Raw genomic sequence first — 15,737 nt, forward strand, 5'->3', positions numbered from 1 at the left:
GTACATTATCTATGTTATATGACTCTTCTCTGTTTACATTTCTCTGTTATTTTTCCTCGTGAAGAGAGAGGATTTGGAGGAAAGAATCACAACATTAGAGAAACGATACCTGGCTGCCCAGCGAGAGACAACCCACATCCACGACCTCAATGACAAACTGGAGAATGAACTGGCCACCAAAGATTCCCTGCACAGACAGGTAGCATCCCTACTAACTCACTAGACATCATGCAAAGATAAGGCTTTGAATGATGAAGCTTCTTCAGGACGTCAGTGGATAAAACATGAATGGTTTCATGTTATAACCACAAACTTCCACGTTTTTTACTGGAATTTTTTGTTACCAGAGCAAAGTTGTGCACGATCGTGAAAAGAAACTGATAAATAGTTTTCAAATTTCTTGACAATTAAAAATCTGAACGGTGTGTCTCAGCCTTTGTCTACTCTGATATTGCTAAGTCAAATTCAGTGCAACCTTCTCCCAAGCAAAAGTAATATCTATAAAATCCGGTACAAAATTTTCACTTGAGCTGTGTAAAGCCACGTCTTCCAGTAGTATTACTGCGCCTCTTTTTATTACTATTATTTGAACATGTTTGCGGGTGTTAGAGTGAAGAGAAGGTACGCCAGCTGCAGGAGATGCTGGAGATGGCAGAGCAGCGGTTGGCTCAGACCATGAGGAAGGCCGAGACTCTGCCAGAGGTTGAAGCTGAGCTGGCACAGAGAGTGGCGGCACTAACCAAGGTAACACGCATACACACACACACAAATCTCACAAGTTTGAACCTGAGAAGGATGAAACCATCAGAGGCATTAACAGCGAAAGCATATAATCTTGTAAAAAAAGCCCTTTCTGAAGTTGTATCTGCTTACAGTATATGTACATGTCTCCCCCTGCAGGCTGAGGAGCGTCATGGCAATGTGGAGGAGCGGCTTCGACAGCTGGAGTCACAACTGGAGGAGAAAAACCAAGAGCTTGCGAGAGTATGTGTGTCCATTTGTGTGCGGGCATCGGGCTAGAGTGTGTGTGTGGGGGTGGGTGTGTGTGGGTGCGTGTGCATCACCCCTGAAGGGTTATTCTGACCTCTAATAATAATAATGCCTATATGATTTGGCTGATGCTCCACGTTTTGGCTGTGTGCTTGCTCATGCATAAATGTACACACACACACACACACACACACGCACACACACACACACATGCCAACACACGCTCAAGAGGAGCTTGTCATTTTCCACAGTGCATTGTGGCATGAATTCAAACCAAATTGTACAAATCTCTCTGCCCTCCCCCTCACTCTCTCCGCTTTAAGACTGATTGGATACTATCTTTAGACTCTGAATAATTCACGCACAGCTAATTTTCCTCTTCCTCTCTCTCCCTCTCTCTCTCTCTCTGCGATCTCATGACTATATTTAATAGAAAGACCTCTCTGAGCGTTCAGATGTGTGTTTACGTGTCTGTGATAAATGTTCTTCTTTAATGGAATTACTCCAGAAAACATATTAAGCACAGTGCTTCCCATTTAATAGACGCTGTTTAACCCTTTTTCATCATCAAGTTAATGATGGTGATTAAGTCATCCTGGCTAGCCAAGAAGACCTATATCTGGCAGCTGGTGATCTAGAGCTAAATTCATGCTTTATCCCTTAATCCATGTGGAAATGCTTAATTAGCTGCATAAATACGCCCACATAGAATCTGTATCAAAGAGAAAAATGTGACAAAGTTGTTCCTTTTCCCCTCTGTCCTCCCTGTCTTGCTCTTTAGGCTCGTCAAAGGGAGAAAATGAACGAGGAGCACAACAAGCGTTTGTCTGACACCGTGGACCGTCTGCTCACGGAGTCCAACGAACGGCTGCAGCTCCACCTGAAGGAGCGCATGGCCGCCTTGGAGGACAAGGCAAGGCATCTTCACAGATTCATCCAACGAGCAGCTTTTTCTTTTTTTTTTTAGCTCATACATTAAATGAAGTTACAGAGCACATACAGGTGCACTTTAATAAATTAGAATGTCATCAAAAAAGTTAACTTACTTCAGTAATTGAGTTTAAAAAATGTATTCATGTTACATAATGAAATTTATAATGAAAATCTGAAACTTAGTGTCTCACCAAATTTAAATATTACAACAGATCAGTACCAAATTAATTAATGTACTAATTTTAATATGGTCATTTTATGTTTTGGTTTTTAATTTCTTGATTATGTGCGATAACTTGGCAGTTGTCCTCCAGACAGTCATTTGCATATTTTCATTGTTAATGAGGGTAAGTCAGTTGTCTGTTCAGAGTTTGATGTTTTCAACCATAACATTGGAAAGTTGAGTGGAAGGACAAACAGCAATTAAAAAATATACAAACAAGTTACCCATGAGAGCCTTCATTGCCCCAATACTGTAAAGTCCACAGATACACTTCTTTGGAAACTCTGTATGTCTGTATACATATTTCTTTTATTGGCCTAATGCTTTATATTACATTAATTTCTGAGAATCATCATTTTTTGTGTTTTTTTAACTGTAAGTCATAATCATCAACATTAACAGAAATGAACAGCTGATGTACTGTATGTCACTCTGAATGTAATCTGCGTGTATAAGACACAAGTTTGACATTTTGGATTTCTTAAAATACATTAAGTTTTTGTCTATTAAGATGCCCCTGTATTATAACAGTTTTAAAAATATTTTTAATGGATTATCTCTTTTATTTTTTTTCAAGAATGCGCTCATTCAGGACCTGGAGAACTGCCAGAAACAGCTTGAAGAGTTTCACCACACCAGGGTCAGTAAACCAGCAACAAATCAATAAAACTAGAACCTCTTTTTGTCTTACAACTTAGGTGTGTGTATTGAAAAAGGAATAAGTTATTTTACTTAGTACTTCACCTGTATCTAGAATTGCTGTGCAATAATACTGTACTTGCTCTTAATATGTTGTTGATTTTTTCTACTGTTTTTAAGAAAATGATGGAAAATGTATGTGACACTTTGTTTTAATTTATCAAACAAAATCCAAATAAAATACATAATGTTTTAAGATTATAACTTGGCACAATGTGCATAAGTTTAATGGGAATGAATACCTTTGCAAGGCACTGTAATAACCAAAAGTATTCTTGCTTACAATTTTGCCTAATATTTCATCTCTAACTTTTGAAAGTTTTTCTTTTTCTTACCTCGGTTTTTGGCTTTACTTATAGATTAGTGGAACAGATAGCATAAACTTGCTTCCTGGCCTTGTCCAGCCCACACTTCCTGCCATATTTTTATTTTTATTTATTTATTTTTTTTCAATTAACTGAGGGCTTTCAGAGCAGTGGTTTTATTACTTTTTAAGAACAGCCTTTCTACTTCAGGAACGGCTGATTGGAGAGATTGACAAGCTGAGAAACGAGATTGACCATCTGAAACGCCGCAGCGGAGCGTTTGGAGACGGAACTCACCCTCGGTAACCTCAATCTTTTCTTTTCTCTTTTGTTTCTGCCTCCCTTTATATCTTTAAATCGGTTTCTCATGTAAATGATCTCAGCTCTCACTTGGGAAGCTCCAGCGACCTCCGCTTTTCTGTGGTGGAGGGTCAGGACGGCCACTACAGCACAACTGTGATCAGGCGGGCGCAGAAGGGCCGGCTGTCGGCTCTGCGAGACGATCCGAACAAGGTGACGATTGTGTTCTGAATAGGAGGCAGCAACCAGCAATTCCCATGCATGCATACTAATTAGGACCCACAGACAGGATCTCACTTTAGTGACCCTTCTAACCACATGCAGCTTTTTGCCAATGATTAATTTGGGTTCATGTCTGCTTTGCCAGTAAGTGTCAGCGCTTGGCTTTGTGTGATCATCCCTAACTTCTCATTTTCTACTAACTTCTCTGTATTCCTGTCTCTCTCTCTCACCTGCTGCTGGACATGATGTGTGATGTAAGTTTCTTGTTCATCCATCTCTTCTCGTAACCGGCTCGACAGCTCCACAAAAGTCAGATTTCACTTTTAGATGTATGCCTGTACTCTGGTTGATTCCTTGCGATTCATTCTTGAGGCTGTTTTTCCTCACACTTTATTAACGAAAATTTGCTCTGTCTACGCTTATCTTCACACACGCATGTGTCAGGTGTGTGCCATGTTTGAGCAGGATTACCCGTCCCTGCGCGGGAGCGTCAGCCACCTGCTAGGCAGCGACATCGAGGCAGAGTCGGACATGGACGACGACGTGAGCTCGACGCTGCTCTCGCCAAGCGGCCAATCAGATGCTCAGACTCTTGCTCTCATGCTGCAAGAGCAGCTTGACGCCATCAACGAGGAGATAAGGTGGGATATCTCAGACACAATATGTAACACGATGGCCTTGGGGGAAAATATTATTACCCATTCAATTGTGTGCTGTTGTTAGTTAATCTGTCACATAAAGTACATTAAAATTTGTGACTGCAATGTAAGAGTTAAGAAGTTTAAGTTAAGCCACTGTAATAATTACCAAACAAGTGTTATGCTATAATCTTCACATTTAAATGCAAAACTTTGACTTGGAAAATGAATCAGATGAGAAACTAATAATGATGGGGAAAATTAAAAATGAATGTGAAAATATCTATAAATTAAAGTGGCGTGGAGCTGGAGCTGGCGCCCCATGTACAATTGCTGTGGTTTCCTGACATGGAAGGTTGGAGCTTTGGCTTTGCACACGCTTGGCCTTTTTCTAAGCACCTTCAAAAACTGTTGCATTACTGTCGATGTTAGAGGTAATCAAGCTACGTGGTCAGTGACGTCACGGATGTGCATTTTTGTGTCGTGTCCCCAGGATGATCCAGGTAGAGAGAGAATCAGCCGAGCTGCGCTCTGAGGAGATCGAGTCCCGCGTGAACAGCGGCAGCATGGACGGCCTGAACGTGACCCTCCGACCCCGAGCCCTGCCCACCTCTGCCACCGCCCAGTCGCTGGCGTCATCCTCCTCTCCGCCCACCAGCGGCCACTCCACGCCTAAGCATCATGGACGCAACAACAGCCACCATCTAGGAATCATGACTCTGGTCAGAGGGAGCACTGCAGTTATGAAAACCACATTCAAAGTGATCAGCATTTGCATAAATGTTCTCTATTGACAATGTAGGGTTTTTTTTACCTTTTTTTCTGATAGCCAAGTGACTTGAGGAAACACAGAAGAAAAGTGGCAGTAAGTTTGCAAATACAGCTTAAGTAAAGTAGTCTGAGTGTCTTTCATAAGTGAGCTGAGTTGTTTTTGTGACTCTTTCAGTCTCCTGTGGAGATGGACAAAGCTACTATCAAGTGTGAAACATCACCTCCCTCCTCGCCTCGAAGTTTACGGCTGGAAACCAACTTTGCTCAGTTCACAGGCAGCCTGGAGGATGGGCGAGGGTAAACACACACGCACACACACACACATCAGGAGCTCACAACTCCATTACCACCTATCTATCATTTAAGAACAACTCTTAACAGTTGGAATTTTTTTTTTTTATTATTCCTTTTACATATTAAAAAAATGCAACACCTAACATCAAACAGAAAGAAATGAGACAGAAAAAAAGTGAAGGGAAAATGCACCAATGAGAATAGAAGGGGTGGCCTTGGAACACACAGCTGAAACACAATATAATCTTATTTCTCTCAGTAATTATATTTTAAGACGTGAAACTCACATAACATATGCATTCACTACACACTCAGTGATATATTTTAAGGTGTTTAATAATGTTTATTTTGTGGATTTTGGCTAACAGTTAATGAAAGCCCCAAATTTTGAAAAGTACGTCCATACTCTGTACATTATATGCGCACATCATTTGTGTGAAACAGCATGGAGGCGATCAGCCTGTGGCTCTGCTGAAGCTCAGGTTACTTCAATATAGGCTTGACTGCATTTTTGGGTCGGCTCTTCATCTTCCTTTTGACAACACCCTGAAGCTTCTCTGTGGGGCATGACATTCGTGCACACTGAGACCATAGTCATTAAGGCATGGATCGGTAGTGCGGGCAAAATGAAATCAGCATCTCCATTAAATCTGACAGCAGAGGGAAGTATGGCGTCCTGCAGAATATCCTGCCATTGATTTTGGGATTAACCAAACCCAGTGGACCAACACCAGCAGGTGACATGGTTCCTTGAATTATCACTAGCTGTGAAAACCTTCCATGGAGCGTCATGCAGCTTGCATTCTGTGACTCTCCACTGTTGCTCCAAACTTGACTCTATTATTTCCAAATTAAAATATTATGTGTTCTTTCATTCTAACAGTGGAAAGTTTAGCATCAGTCAAATCTTTCTTGTCATGTTGTCTCTGGTTCTCGACTGGCTTAAATGCAAGTTAGCTAAAGGCCATGCAGGTTCTGAATATGTCTTAATGTGGCAGTTTTTGAACCACTCTGTTCTCTCTTTGTGAATATCCCAAATTTTAAAAATGACTTTGCTTCAAAAGGTTTTTAATCATTTTAAAAACATGAAGTGAGTTCTTCCCTTAACAAATGATTGACATTGTATCCCACTCAGAAAATGAGCATCTCAAATATGTCATTCCATCCATCCATTTTCTGTACACCCTTGTTTCCAGTGGGGTTGGGAGGGAGGCTAGTGCCTATCTCCAGCGAATGTTTCAGGCGAGAGGCGGGGTACAACCTGGACAGGTCACCAGTCTGTCGCAGGGCAACACAGAGACAGACAGGACACAGCCATGCACACACACACTCACACCTAGGGAGAATTTAGAGAGACCAATTTACCTGACAGTGATGTTTTTGGACTGTGGGAGGAAGCCGGAGTACCCAGAGAGAACCCACGCATGCACAGGGAGAACATGCAAACTCCATGCAGAAAGACCCCAGGCCGGGAATCGACCCCAGGACCTTCTTGCAACAGTGCTAACAACTGTGCCACTGTGCAGCCCTCAAATATGTCATTTAAAGATAAATGAAATTATCCATATTATGAGTGCATAAAAACTTCTGATCAGAACTATATATTGGAGAGACCAATTGTGCCTTTTATCAAAGTAGGCGTCATCTTACTTTTTGTGGGATTTGTTCTGAAAATCTATGTTAATACACATCTTTTGCTAGACACAAACTCAAACATAAGTTTAAACAATAATTTAATATTAATAATTTAATGATTTCTTTTTCACTTTTTAAAATTGGATCAGTTAAACTGTACGTCTCTCGTTTACTTATCGCAGCAAGCAGAAGAAAGGTATCAAGTCATCTATTGGTCGATTGTTTGGGAAGAAGGAGAAGGGTCGAATGGACCAGACTGTTGGCAGGGATGGACAATCTCTACCAGCCTTAACAGGTTCTCTGTAAACTGCATGTTCTAGAAGTACAGTGCTCCAAATGAAGAGGTCTAGCTGATGGTAACACAAGCTATTGTTGCGTTTCAGATTTTGAGATGAGCATTGGTGACACTATGACTTTGGGAAAACTGGGCACACAGGCTGAGAGGGACCGAAGGATGAAAAAAAAGTAAAAGACTTTATATTTGGAATATTTTGATCCTCTTCTTATTGCTAATATTTTGCAGCATCCTTATTGTGCCACATATCTCTCCCTCTAACTTTGTGTTGAATTCATTCAGGCATGAGCTTCTGGAGGACGCTAGGAAAAGAGGCCTTCCATTCGCGCAGTGGGATGGTCCCACAGTCGTTTCATGGCTGGAGGTATTTCACCAATCAGCCCAGTCAGACATGACCAAGAAAAAAAAGCCCTTTGTTCTTTGTATTGCTCCCTTCATGTCAGGCTGCCACTAATATGCACATTTATGGCGACTGTGGTGTTGACGTTTGTTGTCCTGACGGCTCTGAACAGCTGTGGGTCGGGATGCCAGCCTGGTATGTAGCTGCCTGTCGTGCCAACGTGAAGAGTGGAGCCATCATGTCCGCCCTGTCTGACACAGAGATCCAGAGAGAGATTGGAATCAGCAACCCTCTGCACAGACTCAAATTGCGTTTGGCCATCCAGGAAATGGTCTCTCTCACCAGCCCGTCTGCGCCCCTGACCTCCAGAACGGTAAACAAATACACCCAGTACACCCCCATTGTTAGAAATGGTTCCTCTTTCCAGTGTTTTTTTTTTCAGGGAATAAATTGCATATGCAAGAATCCAAGAAACATACAATACCCTGCGAAAGGATTCATGCCCCCTGAACCTTTTCTTATTTTGTCACATTACCACCACAAACTTCAATGTACTTTATTAGGGTTTTGAGTGTTAGATCAACATAAGGTAGCCCATAATTATGAGGTGGAAGGGAAACAGTACATTTTTATGTCATAGAAAATTGTGGCTAGCAAAACCATTTTCCCCCCTCAATACTCATACGCTTCCCTTTGAATTAACCTATTTTATCTTTCTCTTTCACAGCAGACAAATCAAGGATAAACATCTGAGAAAGACTAGGTTATCAAACAATACGCTATACTTTGAATTAAACATATTTATATGTTAAAATGGTCCAGTCAAAGTCCAGACATAATCCAATGGAGAAACCAAAGCAAAATCAGAACAATCTCCTCGCAGTATGACTGAACCTATGTTATTTGCAAAGAAGTGTAGGGAAAAATTCAGCATCTAGAAGTGCAAAGATGCAAAATGCACACCATAAAAGAGCTGATGAACTGAAAGAGCTGAAAAAAACTTAGCAAATTTGCACTTGACACAAAATTTATTGCCATGATGTCGAATAAAATCACTGTAATATAAAGCCTAGATTGTTGTGATGTGACAAGATGTGAAATATTTTGAGGCGGAAGAATGCTTTTCAAGGCACTGTATGCAGCATGTATGAACATAGAGAAAATATATAACCCTTAGATGTAACACTTGTGTACACCTTACCCTGCACTCAATATCCTTTTATAACTCATGACCCTCACTTTGCATGCTGAGGTGATACTTTTTCACAATAATTAGCCTCTTTTTTTAAAAATTCAGCAGCTCTTAATCGCATGGTTTACTTTAGAAAAAAATAGCAAATGCATACATCCACAAACTACCTGCTTACCTGCCTGAAATACACTCCTTCCTTGGCATCACTCAACGAAACCTTTGTCTGCGTGTGTGTGCGCGCGTGTGTCGTTGTGTATGTGTATGGTGGGTGGTATGAAAATGTACACTGGACTGTTCTCCGGGGTGTGCCTGTGTGTGCCTATGTATGATGCTCTTGTTTGTGTGTATGTGGTCTGTGTTGTTTGTGTGTGTGTGTTTCTGTCCTCCGAGCAGTCCTCCGGAAATGTGTGGGTGACTCATGAAGAGATGGAGAACCTGGCTTCCTCCACCAAAGCGGTCAGTACCATCTGGGTGCTCCCCTCCATGTTAACCCCACCCAGCACTTTCTCACACTCACACTGGTCCTTGCGGCAACACATATGTCCTCTCCCTCTGCAGAACCCTTACAAAGACCCACCACATCACACACTAACACCTTTTTTTGCGACCCTGCTCTTATCTGAATGTATTTGTTGGATGCAACACATGTAGCATTGGTAATATGAATGCTAGTATGCTATCAGAGTATAAGCTGAGATGAGATTTGTGTGTGTGTTTCTGAGTTTATATTACGTGTGTGTTTGATTAGCCCCTGTCTTGCTAACCTCGTATGTTGTCTCCACTGTGCTGCCACTAAGGAGAATGAGGAGGGCAGCTGGGCACAGGTGAGGTTGATTTCCCTAAATGAATCTGTATCAGGACTCTTTATGCATTTACAGGCACGTGCATTGTAACAGCATTATGTTGCAATGTCGCAAAAGTATTCACATCCTTTGGAAAGTTTTTTAGCTTTATATATGTTACAACACAAACTTTGAGGGATTTTGTTGGGATGTTAGAGCGAGACAGCATTGGTTGGATAAAATTCTGAAAAGTGTGGCATGTATGTGTATCCACACGATTTACCTGTTAAGACTTTTGAAAACCAACATTTTCCTTTCACTACACAGTTGTATATTGTTTTGTGCTGGTGCATCAGATAGAATCCCAATAAAATACATTGAGTTTTGAGATGTAACATGAAAAATGTTCAAAGCAGTTCTGAAAGAAGACTTTGTACTGTTAAAGTGTTTTAGAGCATCATGCAAACTCTAAAATCTATATAAAGTTGTATTTTTATGTTATTATTATTATTATTACTGGTAATAATAATAAAAAAATATCTACTTCATACTATTACATTGTTATTCCTGAGATCATTTCCATCACATTTAAAATCTAAAACAATTAACTTCATGACGGTGACACATCTGTAACATTTTCTGCTGACATCCCTCTAGACATTAGCATATGGGGACATGAATCACGAGTGGATAGGAAACGAATGGCTGCCCAGCCTCGGCCTGCCTCAGTACCGCTCCTACTTTATGGAGTGCCTGGTGGACGCGCGCATGCTGGACCATCTGACCAAAAAGGACCTGAGAAGCCATCTGAAGATGGTGGACAGCTTTCACAGGTCTGCAGCTGTGATGCTCAGCTTAGCAGCTGCTGAACCTGCTCTACCTTTCATCTGATGACTTGATGCATGAGCTACAGAGACGGGAAGGATACTGATTCATTATGTGTGCGTGCTTTTTATGTGCCCTAGGGCTAGTCTGCAGTATGGAATTATGTGCTTGAAGAGACTCAATTATGACAGGAAAGAGCTGGACCGTCGGAGAGAAGACAGTCAACACGATATGAAAGGTACCGTTTACACACAGTCATCCTCATGTGTAGCAAACACACACACGCACACGCCCACACACACCCCTACATGCATGAATAGGCTCTCCTGTTTAATCAGAAAAAGTGTGTTTCTGGAGAACCATTCATTCGATAGTGTCAATTTGTGCTTGGCACTATAACAGGTGCTCCTTAAACTATCAACAAGCCAGTCTTGTGATCTAAAGCCCCACTTGCGTGTGGAGTGCCCCACACACACGCCGACACACACATTTAAATCCAGCCGTCCCTCTCGCCCTTTTGACCTTGAGCTCAGCGCATGAACTTGACTCAGCTGTCGCTTCATATCACAGTCCAACTCTGTTTGCGCACACATAAACACTCACACACGCACACACACGTTGCGCCTGTTCCAACTTGGAAAGCTGGCTGACAGCTGTGCTTCAAGTGAACAAAGGGAGTGTGCCAGAGAGTTGACGCCATGCGGCCATGCACATTACCTCTTTATGTCGCTCTTTCACTAAACGTCTCTATTTGCTGTTTATGAGGCACATTAGGTAAAGTGTTTATTTAACACTGTGCCACCGCTCTGTTTTTATTTCAGACGTTTTGGTGTGGACCAACGAACAGGTGATCCACTGGGTCCAGTCCATCGGTCTGAGGGAGTACAGCGGCAACCTGCTGGAGAGCGGAGTTCATGGGGCGCTCGTCGCTCTCGATGAAACCTTCGATTACAGCAGCCTAGCGCTCATCCTGCAGATCCCCATGCAAAACACACAGGTGGTTATACAGGGAACAGCCATGTGCGGCTTACATGTATGATCCCATTTAATTTGTTACTTCTGCTTTGTCTGGTGTTACATGTAGTAAAGTTTTAAATAAATGGGTCAGGATCTGTGAAGTGAAATTCTGTACAAGCAGTTCGTAATTTATTATGACGTTAGTTTCAACTCTCTTGACATCTTAATTTAGTATAAATCAATATTAACTGGACCATGAGGGGTTTTTGAAACTTCAAACCACTGCCAAATTTTAATTGAACTGTTATGTACAGAGAAGAATATGAGTATATACACTGAAGCTGTTTGTTTGATCTGATTCAGGTAAGAAAATAACTGCGTCTAACCTCTAAAAATAACCTTAAAAAATCTTGAACTATTCCTTTAACATGTTGACATTTATAGCCAATAGAAACTCTCCCAAAACACACTATTCACTTCCTGTTTTCCACTACTCAAACATATAGCTGCGTTATCAGCATAGTAATTGAGTTTCAGCAAACTGTGAATATTTCTATTAATAATTTGAATATAATTGTTGTTTCTATACATGTCCTAACAACTACAGTTAAGCCTGTCTCCAGAGGTTGGGGTGGGAAACGAGGTTCACTCTAGCCAGCTCTCTATTCTGTCACACAGCAAGCCAGGAAAAACAACAGACAAACTGCTACAGATCAAAATGTGTTGTTTGCACGACCACAGACCAGCTTGAGTGCCTGTGTAATCGTTGTCAGCAGGTGTGACGCACCCTGCCGGAAACCAGATATGGTTCAGAAACAGTTTGAGGGGCTCAAAGTATGAGGTGTTGATTTAGCCTTCAGATTTTCTAGATTTCAGTCAAAATCCACAAAGGCCCCTCACCTTTACTTACAGTTAGCATCTTGTGCCAGGTACAATAAGCCACTCGGAGCTGTTTGAGCTGCAAAGGGGAAAAAATCACTGTATATCAGGCAATATTAACATTATGCTTGATCAAGGTTTGAATGAATTCTATGTGTTTTTCAGGCAAGGCAGGTTCTAGAGAGGGAGTTTAACAACCTTCTAGCCTTGGGAACAGACCGCCGACTGGAGGAGGTGACTTTGCAAGAACTTTTTCTCTTCGGTGGTGATTGCTTTTACCTAGGCTGTGTTATGTTTTCAGATTAACTGCTCCTCTCTATGTTGCATCCTCAGATGATATTTTAGTGTTTTCCTCTTTATAAACAGCACACTTTTCTCTATTTTCCCTCTCACAGAGTGGAGATGACAAGTCGTTTCGACGCTCACCCTCGTGGCGCAAGAGGTTTCGGGCTCGTGAGGGAGGGACGGGTCTGGGGATGATGGCAGGCTCCATGGAAACGCTGCCTGCTGGCTTCCGCATGCCCGCTATGTCGATGCCGCCTTCCATGAATTTGGCTGCCAAGAAGCAACTTCAGCCTGAAGGTTAGTTACAGTGCTGGCCACGCTCACTCCGTAGCTACTCTGTGGCTAGACTGACTGACTAACCGCATGTTGTGTCCTTTGTGTCGTGCTGTGCTCAACACCTACTTTGCCACGCCTTCTTAAGTTCCTCCCCCTGCGCCTCCAAGACTTGACCCCTCTGCAGTGCGGACCTATTCCTGCTAACGACACTACTTATTAACAGGAGCACTAGCTCTAACAGGTACGTTTGTTGTGTTTTCTAGCTGAACGTGTCTGTTGGTGGACTATCAACCTGTAGTCTAATAGGGAGCTAACTTAACATTTGTCCAGAGGACTGTCAGTGATACCCTCTAGTGAAAGGCTAGTAAAAAAAATGACATTTACGAAAATATATTTACTAAAATAATCTTACAATAAACCTATAAGTGTTAGTAAAAATCTTTAAGTAGGCAGCAGCATTTTTTCCAGAATAGATTTTGAAACACCTTCAGAAAGCCTGTGTTAATGTGAGTCTTCATGGAAACAAAGTACAAATAAGCATGAATAAATAAAAAATTATTGAAATATTTGCACAGTGCTGTACTCAATGTTAAAGTCTTAATTTTTCCTTCCTTTCTCTCATGCTGCAATAATCCTGCCACTGAATCTCTCTTCCAGTGCATTCTCATTACTTGTACGGACACATGCTTGCGGCCTTTTGAGAGTGATATGCCAAATCTGGAGAGGGAAGGATTGGGTGCGCCAGGAGGGGGCGGAGTCTTCTCCCCTCTCACGCCCAGCCTCACCTCCCACCTTCCACATCTCTCTCCTCCCCGCCCCCCGGACTCGTGCAATACAGGGGGCACCTCTGACCTTTGCTCTCCGAGAGCGCTCGTTGGCTGCTTTCCGCTGCTGCTGTAAAGGAGGCTCGTCCCGGCCTCGCCTTGTTTACCCCAGTGCTCCCAGTAGCCTCGTTGTTGTGGTGTCGTGTTCCTGCTCTCCTTGTCTCAGCTGTGTGGTCTAGTCCTGGTTCTGATCGTCCTGAAACGGCCAAGACCAAACGAATCTTCCTGTGTTAACACGACAGTTGTGAAAAAGATTTAAGGAGATGACGAGCAAGTCGTTGCTTCGGACTCAAGAGTGATGAATACTTGTATAAGTGGCAGATCACTCTGCACATTAACCTTCTACCGGTTATGCAAGGTATTACTCATTTATCATCTCTGTACAGAAAAATGGATGACTTATGTTTTTTATAGAAATATTATATATATAATATATATATATTGGAAATATATATGGAAAGTAATATAATATTGCTGTTTGAAACCCAATGCCCTGTATTCAATAGTGACTGTTCTCTTTCTCCTTCTTTCCCTTTCTCTCTGTGTTGGACCTTTGCGTGTCATTTGCTGTGCGCTGTGTGTGATTAATTGGTGGGAGGGACTCACTGAAAGAAGTGTGTGTTTTTACAAGGACTCCTCACAGGTTCATGGGTCCAATTCTCTCTTCTTCTCCTCTTCTTCTGTCCCCCCCACCAAACCTTTTGACACGATGTAGCTGTAATTTCTTTTCCTCTCTTCGCCTCTGTCGCCTTCTGTATGACACTATGTAGCCTAGAGAGAGAAATTTAATGTGAGGCATGAATAGGGAGTGTGTGTGCGTGTGTGTGAATGAGAGAGAGAGAGAGAGAGATTGAGCAAATCAGCCTATCTCCTGGAGACTTTTGAAGGGGTCAAGTGTGATTGTGGGGGTGTGTTTGTGTGTGTGTGTGTGTGAAAGGCCGACCCTAACCATGTGACTTTGACTCTTTGTGTGTGTGAATTTTAGTGTGGACACTGTAGCTCACTTCTGTCAATTCCAAACTTTCTCTCATGTCAAACAATAAATTGCTGCTCAACATACATCAGTCAGTGACTTGCGCTGCTCTGCACTGGCCTTCAAAAGCATCCATAGCCCTTAAAATATTTGAAGTTTTGTCATGTTACAGTCACAAAATAAATGTTTTGTTTGTTTGTTGTTTTTTTTTTTCCTTTTTACCAGGATTTTATGCAATGTATGAACTTGAACTAGCACAAATTGTGTAGTGACAGATCAAGGATTCATGGTTTTCAAAATATTTCACAGAAGAAAGTGTGAAAAGTGTGGCATGCATTTTAGTATTTCACCCTTCATGCATAAATTACTTGGGATTCTTGGCTGTTTCGCTGATTTCAGTTTTTTCAGTTTAGCCATGTCGGTATGTTTGCAGTTGAGATTTTTCTTTAAGCTTCTCCACAACTTCATCTCTGATCTGTCTGTTGTGCTCCTTGCTCTTTGCAGAGTAAAGGGATCCAACTCAAAATGCATGCCACACTTTTAAGGTTTTTATTCTAGTACACACAACTTGGAATTCATAAAATATGCTGATAGTTTTATTTGTAATGTGAGAAAATGTGAAAAGCTTAAGGGGTATGATTACTTTTGTAAGACAGTGTAACTGACAGAGACATGTCTTATCCTGCTCTACCACCTCATGGTCAGTTTTTGTGAAGAAATGCCAGCGGGCAGTCCATACACCCAGCTGACCAACTCCTCCAATGAGAACACAGCATATGAACTCGTGAACTGCTGGATGGCTATACAATCTTTTTTATTATTATTATTATTATTATTATTATTATTATTATTATTATTATTATTATTATTATTATTATTATTATTATTATTATTATTATTATTATTATTTATTTTACAGATTTTTCCAAGGTGTCTAAAAGGTGTAATGTGCTATGTGGCAGCTATGAGTACTGTGTCTTTATTCCAGGTGTGAAACAATGCTGACAAATCAAGATTTTATTATTTGGCCATCTGAAAAAAAAAAAGTACTGTATTTATGACACTATATAGACATGAGTAAAGCTGTTTTTTAAAGAAT

General features: G+C 41.5%; 1 protein-coding gene across 6 annotated transcripts in view; it reads left to right on the forward strand.

Moving 5' to 3' along the window:
* LOC102220166 (liprin-alpha-4-like) overlaps positions 1-15,736 on the forward strand; it is a 65,225-nt gene extending 49,489 nt beyond the window's left edge. For 2 of the 6 annotated variants that reach the window (XM_023325119.1, XM_023325118.1), the window contains exons 8-31: positions 65-199; positions 610-744; positions 901-984; positions 1,772-1,903; positions 2,724-2,786; positions 3,361-3,452; positions 3,534-3,663; positions 4,117-4,313; positions 4,804-5,032; positions 5,140-5,175; positions 5,257-5,378; positions 7,193-7,305; positions 7,394-7,475; positions 7,588-7,669; positions 7,818-8,018; positions 9,231-9,293; positions 9,635-9,661; positions 10,277-10,452; positions 10,585-10,682; positions 11,266-11,441; positions 12,446-12,514; positions 12,676-12,862; positions 12,987-13,082; positions 13,499-15,736. In XM_023325119.1, coding sequence (XP_023180887.1) covers positions 65-199; positions 610-744; positions 901-984; positions 1,772-1,903; positions 2,724-2,786; positions 3,361-3,452; positions 3,534-3,663; positions 4,117-4,313; positions 4,804-5,032; positions 5,140-5,175; positions 5,257-5,378; positions 7,193-7,305; positions 7,394-7,475; positions 7,588-7,669; positions 7,818-8,018; positions 9,231-9,293; positions 9,635-9,661; positions 10,277-10,452; positions 10,585-10,682; positions 11,266-11,441; positions 12,446-12,514; positions 12,676-12,862; positions 12,987-13,045 — 2,688 coding nt within the window. In that variant the 3' untranslated portion in view covers positions 13,046-13,082; positions 13,499-15,736. Of the gene's footprint in view, positions 1-64; positions 200-609; positions 745-900; positions 985-1,771; positions 1,904-2,723; positions 2,787-3,360; positions 3,453-3,533; positions 3,664-3,687; positions 3,927-3,984; positions 4,002-4,116; positions 4,314-4,803; positions 5,033-5,139; positions 5,176-5,256; positions 5,379-7,192; positions 7,306-7,393; positions 7,476-7,587; positions 7,670-7,817; positions 8,019-9,230; positions 9,294-9,634; positions 9,662-10,276; positions 10,453-10,584; positions 10,683-11,265; positions 11,442-12,445; positions 12,515-12,675; positions 12,863-12,986; positions 13,083-13,498 lie in introns of those variants that run through there. The other 4 variants (XM_023325120.1, XM_023325122.1, XM_023325123.1 and 1 more) reach the window with 4 other exon arrangements.
* The last annotated feature ends 1 nt before the right edge of the window (position 15,737 follows it).

Source organism: Xiphophorus maculatus, chromosome 20 (genome assembly GCF_002775205.1).
Source record: "Xiphophorus maculatus strain JP 163 A chromosome 20, X_maculatus-5.0-male, whole genome shotgun sequence".
NCBI lineage: Eukaryota > Metazoa > Chordata > Actinopteri > Cyprinodontiformes > Poeciliidae > Xiphophorus > Xiphophorus maculatus.